The sequence below is a fragment of the Pseudopipra pipra genome, chromosome Z (genome assembly GCF_036250125.1).
Source record: "Pseudopipra pipra isolate bDixPip1 chromosome Z, bDixPip1.hap1, whole genome shotgun sequence".
NCBI classification, from domain to species: Eukaryota; Metazoa; Chordata; class Aves; order Passeriformes; family Pipridae; genus Pseudopipra; species Pseudopipra pipra.
This window is the reverse complement of record NC_087581.1, coordinates 73,787,053-73,807,797: the sequence shown is the minus strand read 5'-3', so window position 1 is coordinate 73,807,797 and position 20,745 is coordinate 73,787,053. Positions and strand designations below refer to the sequence as shown.

Genomic DNA, 20,745 nt, shown 5'->3' with positions numbered 1-20,745 from the left:
TAACAGAATAAAGGGATTTAAGTAGTCTCATAAAGCTCTATAAAAAAATAATTGAGAACAAAACAGGATGAAACCAGACTGGCTGGATAAACCAGTGAGCCTTGACCTAACACTGCAACCTGCCCCATTTTCTGTTATGTTAAAAAGGAAAAAAGAAGTCATGTTTTATGCCATGGCATATAATGTTTAATCTCTTTATAAAAATAAAGACCTACTGACATTTCTAACAAATTCTAATTCCTGGCATTTAGTGGGAATAAAACCATCCTTTGGGAAACTAACCTCCTTTGCAAGTTCATGAATTTCAAAGTAAAACTGAAGCTAACACCTTCATCTGCAATATTCAAAGGATAGGATATATTTTAAAGCAGTATTTTTTCCTTTCTACAGCTAGTTTTGCTTATGTAGTTTTGCATATTTGCAGGAGCATGCAAAGAAGAAAGCCTTCAAAATTATAGATTATTCTAATTATAAGAGCTCTGCACCTTTTTTATTGCAAGGCAGTCATAAAAGTCACTCAGTTATTCCAAGTAATATATACAAAAATATAACAAAGCCAGAGCAGTGAAATTTTCCCTTGCAACAAAGCCAGTAAGAAACATGAACATGGAAACATGCATTTATGAGACACAGTAGACAGAAAGTGTGAGCTATTGTAGAGAAATGGAATGGGACACTTACACAGTGGCTCTCTCTCAGGGGGTCCTGATGGTTACTATGTTCTTAAACCATCTAGACAGAATAGCAGGCTGGGCAGGAGGGAGCCACAAATAATCCACCAGATGACAATGCTACACAGTGTAGACACCAGCATAGCTAGGAACCATCTATAAGAGGGGTTGGAGGGGGGAGGAAAAGATGAACAAAAATTCAAAAGCAAAAGCTGTTGGTGCATTTTAGCTTGTTTCAGGTTCTTCAAATGCATACTGCTCCACAACCTCTGCCAAGCATTTTCTTACTTACTAACAATTCCTGCAGCTGTAATTTGCCAAATGTAATATCCGATATTTTGCTGGAATCAAAGTAAATTTTCTGAAATCCTCACTATAGTCATTTATTCCAAAGGGAGTCTGTATCACTCTTGAACATAAGTGCATGCAGAAGCAATACATCTCTGATCACTTCTGCCATCTGATATCCTGTACTCATATATTCATATATCGTACTTCACAATCATACATTTTAATACTAAAACATAAGATCAGAGCCAGATAAGTTTGCAGAAACAAACAATTTATGTAAACATCCAGATGATGGCATGTATCACCTTCTTGCGTCCAAAGAAGCAAAAGCCAACTCATAATCCTTTGCCAAAAGGTGCAGAATATTGCCAATCACAACATACACAGAGTATCCATTCATCAAAGCAGAAAGAGTTTATACAACCAACTTCAATAAACATTCTACATAAATCCCCTGTGACTTAAGTGTAAGTAATGCCTCTAATTTTCAAAGACTGTAACTGTCCCAGCTTCTAGTACTCCTATTTTGCCCTCCTCTGGGTTTTTTTGGGTTTTTTTTTTTTCTTCTCTGAAATAAAACTACATAGGAGATCTAGAAGCTTCTGTTTGTTTGTTTACATAAAAGTGATCAAATTCACTGCAAGGCTAGTTATTTTTAACAGTCTGAGCTATAAAGGGAAGAGACTGACACCTCTTCTAGTAGGAAAAACCTCGGACCCATGTAAGGCAGATAAAGATTCCTAGAGATAAAACAATAGCATCACAAAGAAGGTATGAAGTTACACATGCATTTTTCACCAAATTATTTGAGTACAAGTTGCAAACCATACAAATAACTTAGGGGGAAGAGGATGAGGTAAATTCAAACTCCCCTAAGCCCCGATGCACACTATAAAAACCAGTTGTAAGCTCTAGGGCAATTATCGTCATTCTACACAAGTACAAGCTAACTAGTTTTAATTTAATTAGAGCAGCCATGTTGCAGAACGTGTCATGAATGGAATAATATTTTAATAGTTGATGGGTTTTCTGCATCTTAAGACAATGGCTCTGAACAGGTTATCACACAGCCTACATTCACTCTATGGAACATATGACAACCTTAATGATATAACTTAAAGTACCTTTTATGAAAAAAATATTATGAAGTGGCAACTAAGGCACTTATGTGCCTTAGACACCAATGTGCAAGGTAGCTGTTTTTTCCTGTGTTATTTGAGGTAACTGAGGTGATGAGTTTTGTGTTTTTTTTAAAGTGTCAGCTGGGTACAGGCTTTGTTCCAAACGTGTTATTTCTTATGTAAATGTGTAAATGATGAGCATGAACAAAAGAGAGTATTTTAAAACAAAAGCAGGAATCACACATAGCAACGTGTGAAAGTTTCCAAGGAAATATTCCTTTGGCTTCAGCACATTTTACTACGTACCTCTCACTTTTTCTAAAAGACTGATGACACTGGTGATCTTCATAAAGAACAAGAAAGAAGGAAAAAAAATGCCAGCAGGTAGCACCATCATCCCCTACAGAAGGACAGCACAACACAAACCAAGCTGACTGTGGTCTGTGACTCTGGTGCTGTGTCAGCTGTAAAAATCTGACAGACAGAGGTCACCATTCCTTTCCTAGCAATCAAATGAGATCCAGCTATGTTTTGCAAGCCTTGCATTCTCTTGCAGTTTATTTAAAAGTTTTTCTACCTACAGTTGCTACAAGCTACAACAGATGCAAACTTTCTTCTACAGGTGGTGTTTCAGGTCTTGACTGCAATAAAGAGACTACCATACCAGGTTCCCTGACAGAAATGCACTTCTTTTGAATTTGTTTACTGGAACAGTGCTACTCTGCCTTCCAGAAGCCCATAGGGTTTAGGGAAAGTTCCTCTCCAAGGAAGAGAAAACTTAAGGGAAGCTAAAAATCCTTCTTTCAACTGCTTTTTGGGTGGCTGACTTTACTTCAAACACCAGCACGTACCTTATTTGATCCAATCAACCACACACAGTCACAGTCTTCCGTTTTTACACTACTACAGCAAAGACAAGAGAATGTTTGTGACTAAACTCAAAGTAAAGCATTCAGAAATACTGTGGGAGCTTGTAAAGTGCAGACAACCAGAATCCAAAAGTACGCAGAGAACCAGGAATTCAGTCATGCAGTTCTTTAATCAAGCTCTCCTCAGCACCAAGCCTTGGGAGAAACGGTGAACCCCAGGTTTGTTCTAAGGGAGTAAAAGCAGCCCTGGCAACAAACATATGCATAAAGAAGAGGATCAAAGTGTTTCTGGCATTTTAAATATTTAAAGATTTAAACTGACTTACGATAATGCAGATGCAGCTGGAGCTTTTGCTTGTCTTCTGCTTTTCAGAGCACGAAGTTTATCCCCTTGTGTTAAACAGTTTGTTTCATCGTCATCACTGTACTGGATAACGGATGGGGGGGAAGGGATAAACCAAGATTAAAACACAAGCACCTTGATATTTAAGAATTAACCTTATCTTAACTCTTAGAATTATCCCAACAGGAAAAAAAGGCAAAGGAAATTCACTTGCATAAATACAGTTCTGTTCCTTCCAGTTTTCTGTTTGCTGCTTTTGAAGCTGTAAACCATTAAGTGGTGTCATGAATTACATGCATCAGAATACTGTCTACTTTTAAACAGTGGAAATAATATACTGTCAAATCTTTGCTTAGGTACAGAACAATACAGCATTTCCCTCCTTCACTTGCCTTTTTAAAACAGCAGTACAGTCTTTTTCAAAAGGTATTATAAAAGGTATTACAGAAGTTTCGATTACTTGGAAACTAAAAAGAGTAAAAAAACCTTTCATCCCTTTCCTTTAAAAACACAGAATGAAGCACCAGACAATCCAAAATGAAATCACAAATTGCAGATTTTGAGTACTTTTTTGGTCTGTTATTTATCTAATTACTAAAGCATGATAATGATGTTCCTAGTTCACCTGTGTTCTGAACTTCATTTTTCATAGTTGCTGTCCACACTTTTCCCCCCCCATATCCCTTTATACAAAAAGTGCAAACACAAATAGAATCTCATTAACATTGTTTCATTGTGTACCCACAGGTTTGTTCAGAACCTGAGAGATTCTCAACAAGTTCCAGCTTTTACAAGAGCACAATATTTGGATGGTTACCAGTTCAATGTCCTTTTGGATGCTTCTCCTGTTTCTCGTGTTATTAATTGAAATATCATCTACTCCTGACAGAATTCTTGTTACAGCAATTTTATGGTTTCCTTTCAACTTTGCACGGAAAATATCCCCTTCTGTCCAAAGCTCTGCCTGTTTGCTATCATAACATGGAAAAAAAGGCCCAAAACAAAACAAATTAACACTGAAGATTATTAAGTGCACAGCAGAAGAAGACATCTAGATTTATTTTTGGAAATAATTTCCAGTTAATTGACTTACTCCATCAGGAAATGTTGTTGTGGTCCAATCACAGAACCAGGTCTGTTTATTCTAATCCAGGCAATGGTTTCAGCAGCCGTCATCCGATAATGCTTCATGATATAACAGGCAATAAGTGTGCCAGTTCGGCCAAGACCAGCTGTGTAAAATAAAAGAAAGGCTTCTCTTATACACCCTCTTCATCTGGAACTTGTGTAACTGCAGACATTGTTACTTGTTCCTTGCCCAGTTTATTAAACAAACCCTTACTGATCAAACTTGGTTAAGTGCAACTCACCTTTTGATACTTTTTTCATATACAAGGCTAGCAACACACTGTTCATGTTTTTTTAAGGGAGGTAACATTCCAAAGCCAGCAACCCTACAAATATCCATAAGTCTATCTTTATTTACCTATCTATGAATATGTATGTGTGTAGGTATGAAATGTTTTTATGCATGGAATAAAACAACTGGCTTGTTTTGTTTGGTTTTTTTTCAGAATTCTCACAGCACCTTCTTGCAAACAGATCATGCACTGAAACCAGCTGCTCTTCCAGTCCCTCCTCTAATTAATCTCCTTAGCTCTCAAGAAAAAGAAAAATTTTGCAATAAGCAAGTCTGGGGTGCTAGCTGATACAGGCAAAAATACTTCAGAATGAGAAACCTTTGCAATGGCCCTCAAAACAGTTTTGTTTACCTTGGGAAACATGAGAAGGAAAGGAGGACAGTCCAGCTAAATTGTGCCTCTCCTCAATCACTTGCTCTAAATGTCAAATCACCCACCACCTTCTCTCATTTAACACCTCACTGACTGACCAACAGCACTGGAAAATCTTCTTTATAACCCAACAGCCAAGACAACCACACAGCACTTTCCATGACTTGTGCAGCTTCAAGAACAGGCTACAGCATTCTACTCTTTCTCAAGAGCAGGCTGAGGACCATAAAGCTAGCCCAGACACCATCAGTAAGACATATATCAAAGAATATCTTAATTTGAACGAAAACAAAGCACTTGTACCACTGATACTCAATATTCTGGCATAACCAATTAAGTGATATACCTGAATTTATCACCTCAGTGAGGAATAAGAGTGTGCACTTTTATGCCAATAGTCAAAATGCTGGTTTTAACAAGTCTTTCACTCCCCAGTATAACTTTGTTAAATGCAGCAAATGGATGGCAGGTCCAGGAGCAAAAATGTAGTCTTTGCAAGTCCAAAGCAGACAGGTTAAGAAAAGGCCCTTCTCCTTCAATAACAGCATTATCAGGTATGCTACTGAGGCAAAGTTGTGGAGAAGAAATGTTTGGTAAGACTATTAAAGATGGTGTGGGAAGGGAAACATACTGCCTTTATAATCACAGAAAACTGCATCATTACACTACCTACACTGGGCATGCTCTGGAAAAACTGGCAGTCCAGCTCTGGAGGAACAGATATTCAGAGCATCTCCAATAGTACACAGAGTTTATGAGGGATGACAATTTTTCCTCATATTTTTTGAGGAATCTCCTCCAAAAGCTGCGCTGATATTTTCAAAAGTTTATGATTTGTCTACTTAATCATGTATTTTTAGAAAGACCTAACAACCTTGCCAGGAGTTCAAATTCCTGCTCAAAAGCATCCTTGGAAAGTGCTAACACCTTCTAGCAGAAAGAGCTGTTAATGTTGGAAAGCTCACTTTCTCCATCCTCATTTTTGGGAATGGCTGGGAAGATTTTTCTGGAACTCCAAAAAAAATTAGAAGACTGAGTATTGAACAGAACCATATAGAAACAATTCAAATGGAAAATAATTTGTATGGAAATAATTGATATGGAATAGTTGCAGTTTGGCTGAGATGTTATTAACTAGATAAAATAGAATTACAGTGCAAAATACCTCAGGAACAGTAACTAATAGGCATCACTTGTAATACAAATTGGTTTTCACACTGTACCTTTGCAGTGAACAGCTATAACACCTTCAGCATTTTCACAAATGTTTAGAAATGTTTTAACTATAGTATCACTAGGGGTGCTTCCATCAGCAAAGAAGAGGTCAAAATGCTCAAATCCAGCATCTGTGAATCGTTTGGCATCGTAGAGTTTTTTGTTGAGGCGTATTATAGTGGTGACCTTGTGTTGCCTGAAGTATGGGAAATAAGCCTCTGGAGCATGGTGGGGATAGCCTGTTTGAGAAAAGAAGGGGGGAAAAAAAAAAGAAAAGGAAGTGAGTGAGGCTCAAACTGCAGAAATAAACAAAGACTAAAAAAACAAGAGATGAAAACACTCTCAAAAGAGAATTCATGTTGAACACAAAGAAACGGACTAACCGAAAATGGAATTCTAACAGAATCGCCTAGGTCAGATACAATTAAACCAAGCATTACAATGTTACTGCCAGAGTTCTTATAAAAGGAAAAGAGCCAAGGAAAAAAACACACTGTTTGAGGAACAATTTTCAAAGCTTGTTCTTACTGATAACAATCAACTAAGAAAGTAGTGGGCTCGTGTCCCCCACCTCCTTTTTTAAGCATACCATTTTCAATTTTACTCCTTGAATGAGGTCCACTGAAGGCAATGAATTTGTTTGGTATTATCCAGTTAAAATCTCCATTTTCTGCTCTCTGTCAAGAGAAAATGCTTGGTTTATCATTATCCCTGTATTTTCAGGCTTTTCCTTATTGTTTCAAAATACATGCTAGATAGAATTGATGCACAATTTTTGTCAAAGGAAGTTATGTTAGTTGCCTGCTTTCTTTTTCATCCTGAGGATGGCAGATGCTCTCAACCTCACTTTTCCTGCCCGTGTTCTCATCTTTCTGAATGAGGGTTTTAGAACAGTACAACTCATGCCCTTCTAATGGGAAGGGCAACTTCCAATTTTTAATTTTGTATAGGTTTCTAAATTATTGGTCTCACCTCACCTCTGTTCACAATTTGAATAATGATTTTTTAGGTCGTAAGAACACTCAAATTTCCTCTTTACAGGTAACTGGCAGCTTTGCATTTCTGAAACTGTATGTTGCAGTCCTTCATTGTCACAATCATTTCCTAGGCCCCAAAGTGAACTTTATGCACTTGGGGTTTTCCAGCCCTGTTTCCTTCTTTACCTCAAAGAATGTTACTATACTTTTGCCCTGTGTTCACAGATAGATACTTTGATTGTTCTCCAGCATTCAGTTAGACTCAGGCTTGTGTGCCCTCCAGTTTTTCATCAAGACTGCTCAAGAATATGTGTGACCTCTAAAAGGTGTCCAAATTCACACTCCTGATCAACTTCTAGGGTTTAATAACAGAAAAAAGTATTTACTTCCATTTTGGTTTCTGCTTTCCTCCATGATTGAGCCCAATTATGCTTAAATCTGAATTTTAATATTCTCTCTGACCATGCACTTTTATTTAACTAGCAGAATTGGCATTATAGTTTAAAGAGATAAAACAGAACTGGAACTTAATACTACAAAAAATAGCACAAATTATAAACAATCACTTTAGCATTAGTAACAGCAAACAAATCAAAAGACTCATACTGAACACTTACTTCATAATGCTCATATTCATTTACATCAAACGTACTAAAATCCAGGAAACCATACTGCAAAGCCTAAAATTCAGAACACAGCTTTTAACAAAGATGCCTTTTCAAAGAGGACAGTTTATCACATTTTTTGGTTACTGAAAGTCCCTTAATACCCATACTATTCTTTCAAAGAGCTTTCTTCACGTGACTGAAGAAATACAGGTCAACTCAGTCTTGGCTCAAAACAGATTTGCAAATTTCAATACAAGTGAAGATGAATAAATCGATTGTTTTCTTTTTTTAATGAATCACTACAAAATCCCAGATTACTGAAGCATTCAGCCTTTTTATTACTGCTACGTGCACAAAAGTAAAAAAAAAAAAAAAAAAAGGAAATAACTGGCAAAAGTATGTTGAAGTCAGGAGTACATTCTAAAGTAAAAAAAAAAATGTAATCATTTGGGTAATTGATAGTTTATCCACTTGTTAAATCAGGAGGCACAAATACAGATAATGCCAAAGCTCCAGGTATTTGAAATCATACAGTCTAGTTTTCTCTTCCATTGTGTGATCTTCTGTAGTTTTCCTTGCTGTTCCAGCAAGAACAGCAGTGTACCACTCTTGACATACAAGCAGCCTTCAAAACATCCAAAAAAGCTGAAAATCACAAATCTGCAAGAAGCTGACTTAACCAGTGAAAACACTAGAATTTGGCAGAGATATCCATAACACAAAAGACAGTAGTAGGGTGGAGAGCTGCAGAATTCCCCATTTCACTACTCATACAGACCAAAAAGAAGTTGTTTAAATTCTCCTGTCCTTCAATATGTTACTGCACCACTGTATTGCTATAAAACACTAGATTATGATAATTTGTAGATAAAATAAGCACCTACCTCCTGACATTTGTTCTATTTGTATTACTAAAGCAAAACTTGAAATCATTAGCATGTGCTGCAAATGCCTGAAGTGTCTGACTAACCAATTCAAAACCACTTCCAAAGGCTATATTCAGCCTAAAACTTAACACCAGGGGAGCATGGGCATATAATAAACCTAACAGGCAACTCTGAGGGATTAGAGGTGTGAATAACTGTCCTTTATTTTATTACAAAAATAAATCTCAAAATTCCCACTTTGAAATCTTCACTAGTTGATTATATAAGGTATCTGTTGACTTCTATGGATGCTGTATCCACTTTTGTTACAGTGCCTAATAAGCTAGGTAACAATCAGGAAACCAGCTACTTCACAGCTCTAATTGGATCCTAGATTCCTAAACATTCTTTTTCTAATGGGCAATACTTAGCTAACTTTTTGCAATATGAAAAATATTAGTTCACTGACCTTGTTTATTGCATGAAAACAGTCCAGCAATGTCAGATGAAAACTGCAAGTACCAAAGGAAGCATCCCTATAAGATATGATGACCAAACCAGTAATTATTCCATTTTAATCCATGTGAAACCAGTTGAAGATACTTCTCTAAAACACCTTTAAAAAATTGCTTCAAGGTAATTACTATTACAGTGAAGTAATTATGTCAAATGATTACTTCATTACCCACCTTGCATCTTACAACAAAAACAAAATATAAAATAAGTTATTTTAACAGATATAAGAGTAAGATTACTCCAATTACAGTTTTGGTGAAGCTGACATTCTATTTCTGACATGAATAGGAAAACTGGCATATTTTGGTATTCATCAACAAACAACAGACAGCACAAACTCCTTATGGCAAAAGCTAATTCCTAAATAAGTATCATATTCTAACACACATTCTTTGAATATTTTCCTCTGAAGCATATTTTCAAAAAAGTAGGATTTTAATAATCTGCTCCATTTAAAAGAAGAAAGAGATTGTGCACATGCACTCTTTGTATACATGAACAGCATCTTCTTACTGAAACTGTCAAGATAAACATTGGTGTAGATACAATAAAATACTTCCCTTAAGATGCATAAATAGTTTATGTTTAAACAAGAGGAGAAACCAGTTTCATTAAAATCCCTTCTTTCAACAACATTTTAAATTCTGTTGATCCAGAAATGGCATATTCTTATTAAGTGACCTTTATTAGATTCCATAAGCACTGCAGAGTAAGCATTCTACAGGAACACTTTAGTCAAGTAAATAAATAAATTAAACTGAATCTACATCAGAGAATATTATGTCTTGGCAGAACATCATCTTCTGAGACCATGCAGCCCTTATCAACACAGAATTGCTAATGTTTCTAATAAGTAAAAAATGTATTATGTTCAATTTTAACTGACAGGAGGAAGAACTTTTGAAGTACCTGGATGGTTGCCTCTAAAATTTTTTTCTACCCTTTCCTTCCTTCTGAATCAGTGTGAAAGGTGAGTGGGGCAGAAATCAGCAGGAAAAGGAAACAGCAGAATCCCATTCAGGCAGAAGAAAAGACACACAAAGGTGACATTGTAGTGGGTGTCTGTCAGCCCACCTGACGAGGAAGAACAAACAGACAAAGCCCTGTACAGACAGACAGACAGGAGCAGCCTCACATCCACAGGCCCTGGTCCTTATGGGGAATTTCAACCACTCTGGTATCTGTTGAAGGGATAGCACAGCAGGGCACAGGCAATTCAAGAGGTTCCTTGAATGCACTGATTACAACTCCCCACTTGTGGGAAGCCCAGCAATCTGCAGAGAGTACTTGGTGCAGAAAGGATGCTATTTAGTCTGTGAGGGTGGGGAGGCCCTGTCACAGGTTGCCCAGAGCTGCCCCTGGATCCTGCAGCATTTAACATCCTGCTTTGCAGATGCTGCTGAGCTCTTTGGGCTGGAAGTCAGCTTAAAGACAGAAGTTCTCCATCAACCTGCACCTCAGGAAGTCTTCCATCATCCCCACATCACCATTGGCAATCAGAGCTCAAATCAGTCCAGCAGTTTAATTCCCTAGGCAGCCTCATCTCCTCGGATGGTGAGATTGACGGGGAGACAGACAACAGGTTAGCAAAGGCATACAGTGCCTTCAGAAAGCTTCATAAAAGAGTTTGGTGAAATAAACACCTGGAGAAAAGTACCAAGATCAGTGTTTACAGAGCCATAGTGCTGTCTACTCTCTCATATGGATCTGAATCATGGGTCATCTACCGCCACCACCTGCGACTCCTGGAACGCTTCCATCAACGCTGCCTCCGAACAATCCTAAACATCCCCTGGTCAGATGATGTGACCAACACATCTGTTCTAGAACAAGCAGCAGTCACAAGCATTGAGGCCATGTTGCTGAGAACACAGCTGTGCTGGGCAGGGCACGTCTCCAGGATGAAGGACCAACCACCCCCTCCCTAAGATCTTGCTTTATGGTGAACTTGCCACCGGCTGCTGCAAGAGAGGAGCCCCGAAGAGGAGATACAAGGACTGCCTGAAACAACATCTCAGCCTTGGCCATATTGATCATCACAACTGGTCTACTCCGGTAGAGCCCTTCCCAAATCTTCATTCGTGAAGCCTGGCCATGATGATGCTATTTAGTGTTACAAGCCATTTGTGGGGAATGAGAGATATTTTGATCAACTGTCAACTACTGGCACAAAATCAGACTGCTAAATGAGAAGTAACGCAAATCAAAAAGCTCAAGGAGAGCGCACACAAAGCAGTGTGGCTCCATCTCATGCCAGCACACTTCAGCACCAGCTCCTGACACCCCTACTCTTTGAGTACTTAAAGTCCAGAAAGGGAACGTGTCCCATGAAAAAACTTCAGCACAAAGAAACCCCAACACAAAGTAGTACTGAAAAATGCTACTTTCTTCTTCAAAATATCAAGGCACAGAGGGCTCTATCAGCTTGTTATTTACCTGAAAGGAAGATATGAAACACTTCCTGCCAATATAAGCCTGTACACATCTTCTGGGGATTCTCTCAGGTATATTATCTAATTTTGGAAAAAGACAGAAAAGGAAAAAGATTATTTTAAGACTAGTATCAATAACTTCAAGTCACTCATCTATTACAGAAGGCATAATTAATTATCACAGACTTCAAAAGTACTGGAAAAGAGTGGCATCAAGAACAAATGTTCGCAAGTCTGCAACAATAAAACTAACATAAACAATATAAAATTCTGTCAATCTAGAGGAATATATATTTTAAATTAAGTTTATAGATTTGTGCAGAAGTTGTTCATCTATAGGCTACAGTGAAAAAGCTTCTGTCCATCTGTGTTCTTAAATATTTCTATGCAACTCTGCTGGACCGGTTTGTAGATTTTTTTTTTTTAATTAAGCTTTTAAGATGCAAATCAAAACACAAAACCCCACAGAGGTATCAGCAAAGCTATGAATCATCTGCTACACAAACAGTCTGTACACTCAGCAGACAAGACTAAAACAGTAATTCATGTATATTTTGATCTTCCTACAGCAGAACATTTAGATATATCCAAATTCTGTACTTCCTCCTTTGCAATGGTGAGGCAGCATCCAGTAATTAAATCCAGATGCCACAAAAAAAATAAAAATTAAGTAAATAAAGAAGAAATCCGTAGCTTCAGAAGCAAAATACTAAGAACTGAATGAAGTAACATACTTGAGGCAAGATGTATCAAACTTTCTATTGTCAAAAACACTCAGAAAAGAATTCACAAAAGACCAACTTACGAGAAATATCCACATGGTCTTCCATCACAACATGTCTGATCCCTCTTGGATAGCCTTTAACACTAAGGTCTCCTTAAAGAATACCTAAAACTCCTCTTTTTTGCATATCTCTTCTTCAAATACCATCAAACACCATCCCAGCATGGCCAGGAAGTAACAACTGTTAATAACAAGCTGTCATTAACAGGTCAATATTCAGTAATTTCAAGTTAATACTTTTTCTTTAAAATTGCATTAACTAAGCTTTAGCACACTACAGAAAGTTGGGATTTTTTCAATAACCTTCAGTAAAATTATTTGCTTCTTTTATATTAATGACCTTTTTCCTTAGAGGTTATTTGAAAGTAAAAATCCTCATGAGCATTAATTAAACATCTCTCAAAAATCTAAGCATGGCATATTTGCTTTCTATTTCTTTGGACATTTTTTTTTTCCCCTTAAAAGTTGCTGTAGCCTGTCAAATTTCTTTGATGCTGCTGCAAAGCCAGTTTGAACAAATGGCTTAACAGACCTTAAACATCCTCCCTCCACACACACACAAATACACAGAGAACAAGAGTTGGAACAGATGTTGCTAAAAGACCCAACAAACAAACCCATCTTGAAACATATCCTAAACAGAGAGATAAAACAGACACGGCAACAGATGATCCCTTTGATTTTCCTCTGATTCAATTACTGTGTTAAGTATTTTTGGAGCATTCTTCCAGTTACATTAGGAAAACAAACAAACAAAAAATCTTCCTCGATAAGTAGTTAAGTAATGAACACTGCATGTTTTGTGTGTGTGTGTGCTTTCACTGGGGAGAGGAGACTCTTGCATTTATATATTTGCAAGCATACACCCAAAATAGAAATATACTTAGAAAGCCCCCCCCAATATAATTAAATAGCTTATCCTCAGACACCAGAGTCCATTTTCTATTCTGCAGGCATATTCATTGCCTGATTTAGATAAAAGGTTATCTTCCCAGAAATTTCAAATTGTGTGCTTTGATACAGCCCTAATTTGCCCCCTGCAGCACAGTGAACACATACTGCTAGCAACCATATAAATCTGGCACTTCTTGTTTACCAGGGAGAGAGCCCTGCCCCTGAAAAACGTACAAACCACAGACATGAAATGGCATTAGCAAACAGATGGTAATTAAACAGCAGAAAGAGAGTTTGTGGCCAGAAATGAGTCACCTGGAAAAAACTCGGGATTACAGAATCACAGAATCAATTAGGCTGGAAAAGACCTCTGAGATTGAGTCCAAGCCTTGACCAAACACAACCCTGTCAACCAGACCATGGCACTGAGTGCCACACCCAGTCTTTCCTGAAGCACCTCCAGGGAGAGTGACTCCACCACCTTCCTGGGCAATCCATTCCAATGTTTAATCACCCCTTCTGTGAAGAAATTCCTCCTAAGGTCCGACTGGACTTCAGTGCTGTCAGGCTGGGTAATATACAGAGAGTTGTACCACAGGCAGACAGAAATGGAACCAATAGTAGCTAATTCTGTAAGTGCTTGTAGGTCAGAAAGGCCAAGGATTTCTCCCATATCTCAGCTGAGTTTTTATCACCTTCTTAAAGAAAACAAGATTCAATGCAGAAGCATTTGTTTACAAGTGTAAAAGCTGTGAGACAAGTTTATTTTCCGTTACATTAGGTGTTGTATTAAAATAAGTCTAAATAATGTGGCAGGATACTGAAATATGCTAGTTCTTAAGCACTTCTGAAATTATATTACCAGTGGAGCTGCTAGAAACACCATTTTAACATACATGCACATGTGTATGGACTTTCCTTAACACAGCTAGATATGAACACTTGCTGCATACAAGGCCACTTAAAAAACCCAATGTAGTTTTGCAAAACCAAAAATATATAGTACTTCCCGTACAAATGAAGGAAAATACAGTATATTTACTGAAGAAGGAAACTCTTAAATTTCTCAGAATTTTCTGAAGCAGAGATCCAGCTGTCCTTCAGCTGTGACACTACTATACACAACAGATGAAACAGCAGTTGACGAAATGGTCAGATGGTGTACATGGTGAAAAGTGGCTTACAAAAAAAATGACGTTAGTGTGAAGATAGCCAGACAGGTGTAATGTGTGGAGTGCTTCAAAGAGGAAGAATGACATTCAGCCACTGCACATAGACCATAAACAGATAATTACTTCACAAGGAAAGTATCCAGGCAGTAACACAACACAAGAAGCTCTGAGAGTCAAAGTGGACACAGGATCAGCTTCTGTCACAGCTTAAGGGAGCACCCAGCTAGAAATCCTGGATGTAAGCAGGGCTGGATGCAGGCTGAACATAGGTGGGGCCTAGGTTCAGGTTGCAGGTGAACCAAATTCCAGATATGGAAACAGGTAAGACTGGAGGAGGGAGGGAAGGGGCAGCAAAGCCCAGAGCAGCAGCAGATGCCAAGGCAGCAGAGGCCACATCTGCATTAGGAAATGTTGTGCACCAGAATAAATGCATCTGTAGACTGAGAGCCAGCAGTGAAGATCTGACATTTGCACTATATACTTCTAGCAGCTTGTAAGCTTTACAGCTAGTTTTAGTCTGGTCCTGTGGACTGAATGCCCATTACTCATTGGGATTGCTCCTAGACTGCTCTATGAAGTGAACCAAAGTGCAGTTGGCATGGTTTAAGGAAAGATTCACTTCAAAAATATTTCTGACACATCTATCTATCTATCTATCTTCAACTACATATAGTACTGTTTCTGAACAGGAGAAACCCACTGAAGCCTTAAAGATGAATAATTTCACTGGAATGATGTGGGCGAACAAAGACTAAAGAAAGACAGTAAATGGGAGAGAGAAAGTAGCAGTGATCAAAGACCTGCAGCAGACAGAAGTGTTGAAAGAGAGAAGGACTTCCTAAGGCAGCAAGCAGAACTGAAGTTTCAGAAAAGAAGAGAATGGAAATGTTGATCTGATGAATAGCAAGACAAAGATATATTTATAAATTCACGAGGTATGTATTGGGGGAAAAAGGGGAAATGGGAAAAGACAAACTCCAGAAATCAAAATATACAACAGCTGAATCTAGTTTGTCGGGATGCTGATTACAATTTATGTTTCTGCTGTGCTAAGATGACAAAAACTTTCACAAATAAAGCTGTTTTCTTAAGTTAATGCCAGTAAAGCAACCAACAAGAACTACTATTAAAAGCAACCAACAAGAATTAATATTAAAAGATTAAAAATAGTGAAATAAGTTGCAAGCAATGATATTAACTGTTATTCAGCAGAAGTAGGCATTCTCTGGGATAGCTTTTGTCCATTTTTGTACATGCAAATGAAGAAAAATCTATCAGAATTTTACAGATTTCCCAAGAGCATCCTTTCCTGCAGATCAATAAAATAAAATAAAATAAAATAAACCCCAAAAAACCAAAAACACACAAAAAACTTAAGATAATGCAGCAGGCCCGAAATTCATAATCCACAAGTTCAGTTGCTTTCAGAATTTTTCTACAACCATACTCAGGGTAGATGGCTGTACATACATATCTACATACACACAAATACACAGAGAAAAGCTCTTAAAGTAATCTACAAATGTTCTATTTAAACACCTTTCAGAAAAATTGTTACTATAAGGAATTGATGCCTTTTAAGTCTAACAACTGTTTTATCACAATATGTAATCACTTCTCCACACCCAACTTAGAAATCTGCTTTCTTTATGCATACAAAGAAATATCCCACTGAACTTCAAAATACAGCCAGAAATTTGATATTTGCAGCTGAACCACTAGCATTGCTCTAATCACCCTTTTCATTTAGGACATCTGTTTCTAATTAAGGGAGTACAGGCAGTTCTGTGAATGGTCAAGAATCATCCAAGCATTGAGTACTGGAAAAGGTGCACTCAAGCACTGCTCCTGCCAACACTGCTGTGCTGTCAAACAGCCACTTGAAAGTTCACTGAATGAAACAGAAGGGTTTGAAGGATGAGGCAACCCATTCTTTATTCCTGAGCATTTCAAATCAACCATAGAATGAGAGCTTTTAGAATGCCATGTTTTTATCTGATTCATATCAGTGTTTTCAAACCAGGCTGATTTTTTTAAGCAATTGTTTACTGCAACAGAGTTAGAATCATCAGAACAGTATTCACAATAGCATAAAAACTATTCCTGCTGGAAAAGGAAAGGAGCCTCTGGTTGAAAAAGGCATCTTAACTTTCAATACATGGGATTGCCAAGTGAAATAGTAATGCTGCATGCAAGATAAAACATATTTGATAATAATAATCTATGACGTAACTTGTTGCTTTTTCAGGAATGTTAAATAGGCTATTGAAATATGCTTTACTGTTAGAAACTATCTCAACTCCTGTTTGTAGATAGCACTTTAAATTCATGTCTCTGATGTGCTCACTATAATCAAGTTTATCCACCTGCTTACCTTCAATTGCAAAATCTACTTAAGGCTGCTACCTCCATTGTACAGTTCACCAACCGTGCTGACTTAAAAGCCAGAAAATAATGAGATAATTCATTTTAAACTGCTTACAAGCAAATTTTACTTGACACAACTATGTTCCAAAACTGTCACTCACCCAAGACAGCCTGAACTGCTGCAAACAGCAAATAATTGCAACCCACCCACTCTGAACAAATGCAAGGAACTGCTGTGTGTGACGAGACTCAAACACCAGCTTACAGGGGTGTTAGAACTTAAACCTACTAAATACTTTTTTTACATTAAAACTTCCACTGGATATACTAGTCAGTTAATACATTATATTCCTAGCAGTATTCCTTAGGAAAAAAAGTTAGATGATGCAAAATTAAAACAGAGACATATTATAGTAAAAAGCCCCTGTATGGATTTGTGGTGTACATGTACACATGGTGAATGTGTCCAACGGTGCCTTCATTAGGAGACACAGTCATTAAGTGGATAAAAGTGGCAGAGAGGGAATAACTGCCTGTCTCTGGCAACTCTCTTTGTTCCTCATAAACAAAAGCAAGAAACCTCCAATTATGTTTTAAAACAGCAGAGGGGAGGTACAGAAAGCCCTGTTAGCTCTGAACCAACTGGGCTGGGCACATCAGTACTTCACAACAGCTACGAAAGCAAGCCAGTACCACAGTGAGGGACCCCAGAAGAACAACCCTTCTTCTCCTCTGGGGACAAGTAGTTGATAGGAACATCCTGAAGAAGACCCTAGTACAAACTGCAGGAAAATCTGCCCTCGTGACGACTAACCATGATTTCCCAATTTCAATTCAGAGAAGGCAGCTTTTGAGAGGACACAAACACAGAGGCAGCCAAGACTTCAGGCAACTTCTGCTTAAATGAAAAGGTCAGTGCTTTGTCCATCTTGTCTCTGCCACTCACCCGTCAAGCACCTCTCACCAAAATGCAGCTGAAGGTAAACATGGTTTAACCACTCGTAACTACCCACTGATCACCACCCAAACTGGACCACTGAACAGGTTTATTTCAGGCTTAGCCAAAGATAATTCTGCAATTGCCACAGTAAGAACAGAGCAGTTCAACATCACACCCATGGGTGCCAACTGTTGCTCCAGCCTCCAGCTCCTACCCAGCATGAGGCCCACAGCTAGGAGGGACACTAACAAATTGAAAAGGCAAAAAACCAACACTACGGATTAGAAGGGATGAAGGAAACGCTGCTTACCCTGAAGAAAGAAGATGAGAAAATAGACAAAGTACAGAGATGAGTCCTGGAGAAGGTGACCTGAATTACAGCAGTTCATGGGGCGGTACCCTGGGAGGGTCACCCTCCAAGTACATAATTAGTGCCAGGCCTGAGAAAAAAAACACTGTTACTAAGTCAATGTAGCCAAGGGGAGAGGGGGGAGCTTGGGAATTGGGTGGACAGGACACAGAGGGTACATTTTCTTTCTTAATATAGAAGGAGCAATGATGGAAGAAGCAGACTTTCCTCACCCACAGCCAAGTCCTGGCGAAAATCAAGAGAAGCCACTGTAGATACCAACTCAGAAGATCACTGCTGCTTTGGTAGTGTGGTAAGGCCTGAACAGTGCAGATAGCTTTCAAGGAAAAGATTTTTCTTTAAAAGGTGAAGAACAAAAGCTTCCCCCAACCCCCGCCCTTCTTTCCCTTTTCCCCCTCCACCCAAATAAAGCGTAAACATTCAACCCCAACACACTGAATTCTGGCTACCCTTTGTGTGGCTGAATGTGTGGCTGCCAAATTTTTGCTAATCTACACAGAAGAGTATTATTCCCATTATGCAGTATATCATCTGTAAAAATGAAACAAAATACAGAATTAAAATAGATGAAAGATGAAAAATAAAGAGATTAAGGTCTAATTTGTTAAGATTTACTCTAAAAATAATATTTCATTCTAAAACTACATATATAACAATGTATTTGTAAATTTTGTTCTTCATTTTCAAGGCCATGTTATACTGAAGAGCTTGAGTTAGGCTGTGCTGTCACATCAAAGTACACCTGGAAGGAAGTAGCAGATGCAGGAGGGGGAAGAAAGAAGTATGAAGTCTGGAGGGTTCATAAACTATCTCCACTGAAGAGGGAAGAAAGACAAGTTAGATGAAGGGGAAGGGGAAACATTAAAACACACCAACTGTGAAGAAAAGACTCAGAACAGACTTTGGTTGAAAATGAGAACACTAACAGCTGCCCTTACCACACCACAGTTAATAGAGACTTTCATAAGTGCCTTAGTAGTCCAACTGAGCATATCCCCACATGATATATATAAACACACATACACATTTACACAAAAGATGTTGAATTATAAACCATGCTAATATATCCCAACTCCTTGAAGCAGAAGTTAAATAATATTCTGTTTAATAATACAAATTTAAGGTCAACAAGTCCTTAAAATTACATGTTCAGAAGTTGAATGGAGGACATAGAAGTCTCAGAGGAGAATTAGTTATATACAGTTCATCACAGTTTTATAGCTTAAATGTGACTGTGCTTGAAACAGAAATCCACAAAATCCCAAACCAGAAATCACACACATTTTGCTGTTCCTGAAAACCTGGCAGCCTGTTATTTGGAACAAGTAACTTGCAGCACCAGCATCTGCAGAGCACTTTGCATCCAAAACTGTGCTTAAGTTCTCAAATGCCTTACAATACATGTACACAAGCACTATTTTCGTGACTAACTCTGCAAAGGCCATGCTCCCTTTCTACCTCCTTGCTCTTCCTTGAGCATCAAAACCTCATGCACTACCACACAGTTCCTCAATCGAAGGTAAACTGTTGAAATGGGAACCTACCATAAAGCCAAAAAAACAGAATCCAACAAGAAAACACATTAAATCCACAGAAAACAAAACACAGTGTCAACCTACCACTTACACCGTAAGATCAGAAATTAAATGATGACAACCAGCTCAAGCAATGAAGCATCACCAACATGACAGAGTCTGACAATACAATTAAGGAAAAGCTTCTGAAAGATTTGACCAATAGCTGGATGGATCCTTCTTCATCAACAAGCAAAGCATTCTGAACTGAAGAAGGCAGATACTTAAGCCTACATATGTTTCAAATAAAGAAGGCCTCAATATTTCCTTTCAGTAAGGAAATATACTTACAGACATGTTTATGAGGTATTCTGAACAGATCCTACATCATTGCTTACTCCAGAAAGAACAATCCAATTCTCTCTGCAGAAAGCAAAAATACGGCACAAGTATGTTTGGACACTTGAGCAATGGGAGCTGTAATTAAGCCTGTCTCTTCACAAAAGATCATCAAAGGGTGCCACGGAAAAAAGGAAGTCTTGGGGGCACAGGCTTTCTTCAGTGGAATTCCTCCCACATGAAACTGGGAAGCAACTTGATCTTGCTGGGAAGAAAAAGCAGTTCCAAAGCCAAAGTCTATTGCACTGGAGAGAAAATCCATCTAGCTGGAGCTAACTCACCATCTAAGACCTGTGGAAATGCAGGACAGACACGCGCGCATTCAGAGAGGTGACTCGTACTCCCACTACACTTCACATTGCCCTGGGCCCTGAAGAGAAACTGCTGGAACAGTCCATGTATTCAAGGCAGTAACTTAAGCTGGTGGTTTTGACTGGCCTCTTCCTGCCATAGGCCATCTGCCTGCAAGCAGCACTCCCACATGCATGGGCTAGTCAGTCGTGATCTCCTGTTCTACTTCAGTGGGATCTGTATGAGCGTCCTTCCTTTACTCTGCAACCCCCACTTCCTGGTACTAATCTCCATCACCTACTCCTCTGTACA

General features: G+C 38.3%; 1 protein-coding gene across 4 annotated transcripts in view; it reads right to left on the bottom strand.

The window, feature by feature from the left end:
• Nucleotides 1-20,745, bottom strand: part of CDC14B (cell division cycle 14B) — a 40,926-nt gene that overhangs the window by 7,261 nt on the left and 12,920 nt on the right. For 3 of the 4 annotated variants that reach the window (XM_064641135.1, XM_064641137.1, XM_064641134.1), the window contains exons 5-12: nucleotides 11,707-11,783; nucleotides 9,224-9,290; nucleotides 7,898-7,960; nucleotides 6,893-6,980; nucleotides 6,312-6,542; nucleotides 4,389-4,527; nucleotides 4,113-4,266; nucleotides 3,279-3,379 (exon numbers count right to left, since the gene is read on the bottom strand). In XM_064641135.1, coding sequence (XP_064497205.1) covers nucleotides 3,279-3,379; nucleotides 4,113-4,266; nucleotides 4,389-4,527; nucleotides 6,312-6,542; nucleotides 6,893-6,980; nucleotides 7,898-7,960; nucleotides 9,224-9,290; nucleotides 11,707-11,783 — 920 coding nt within the window. Of the gene's footprint in view, nucleotides 1-681; nucleotides 828-3,278; nucleotides 3,380-4,112; nucleotides 4,267-4,388; nucleotides 4,528-6,311; nucleotides 6,543-6,892; nucleotides 6,981-7,897; nucleotides 7,961-9,223; nucleotides 9,291-11,706; nucleotides 11,784-20,745 lie in introns of all 4 variants that reach the window. The other variant, XM_064641136.1, reaches the window with a different exon arrangement.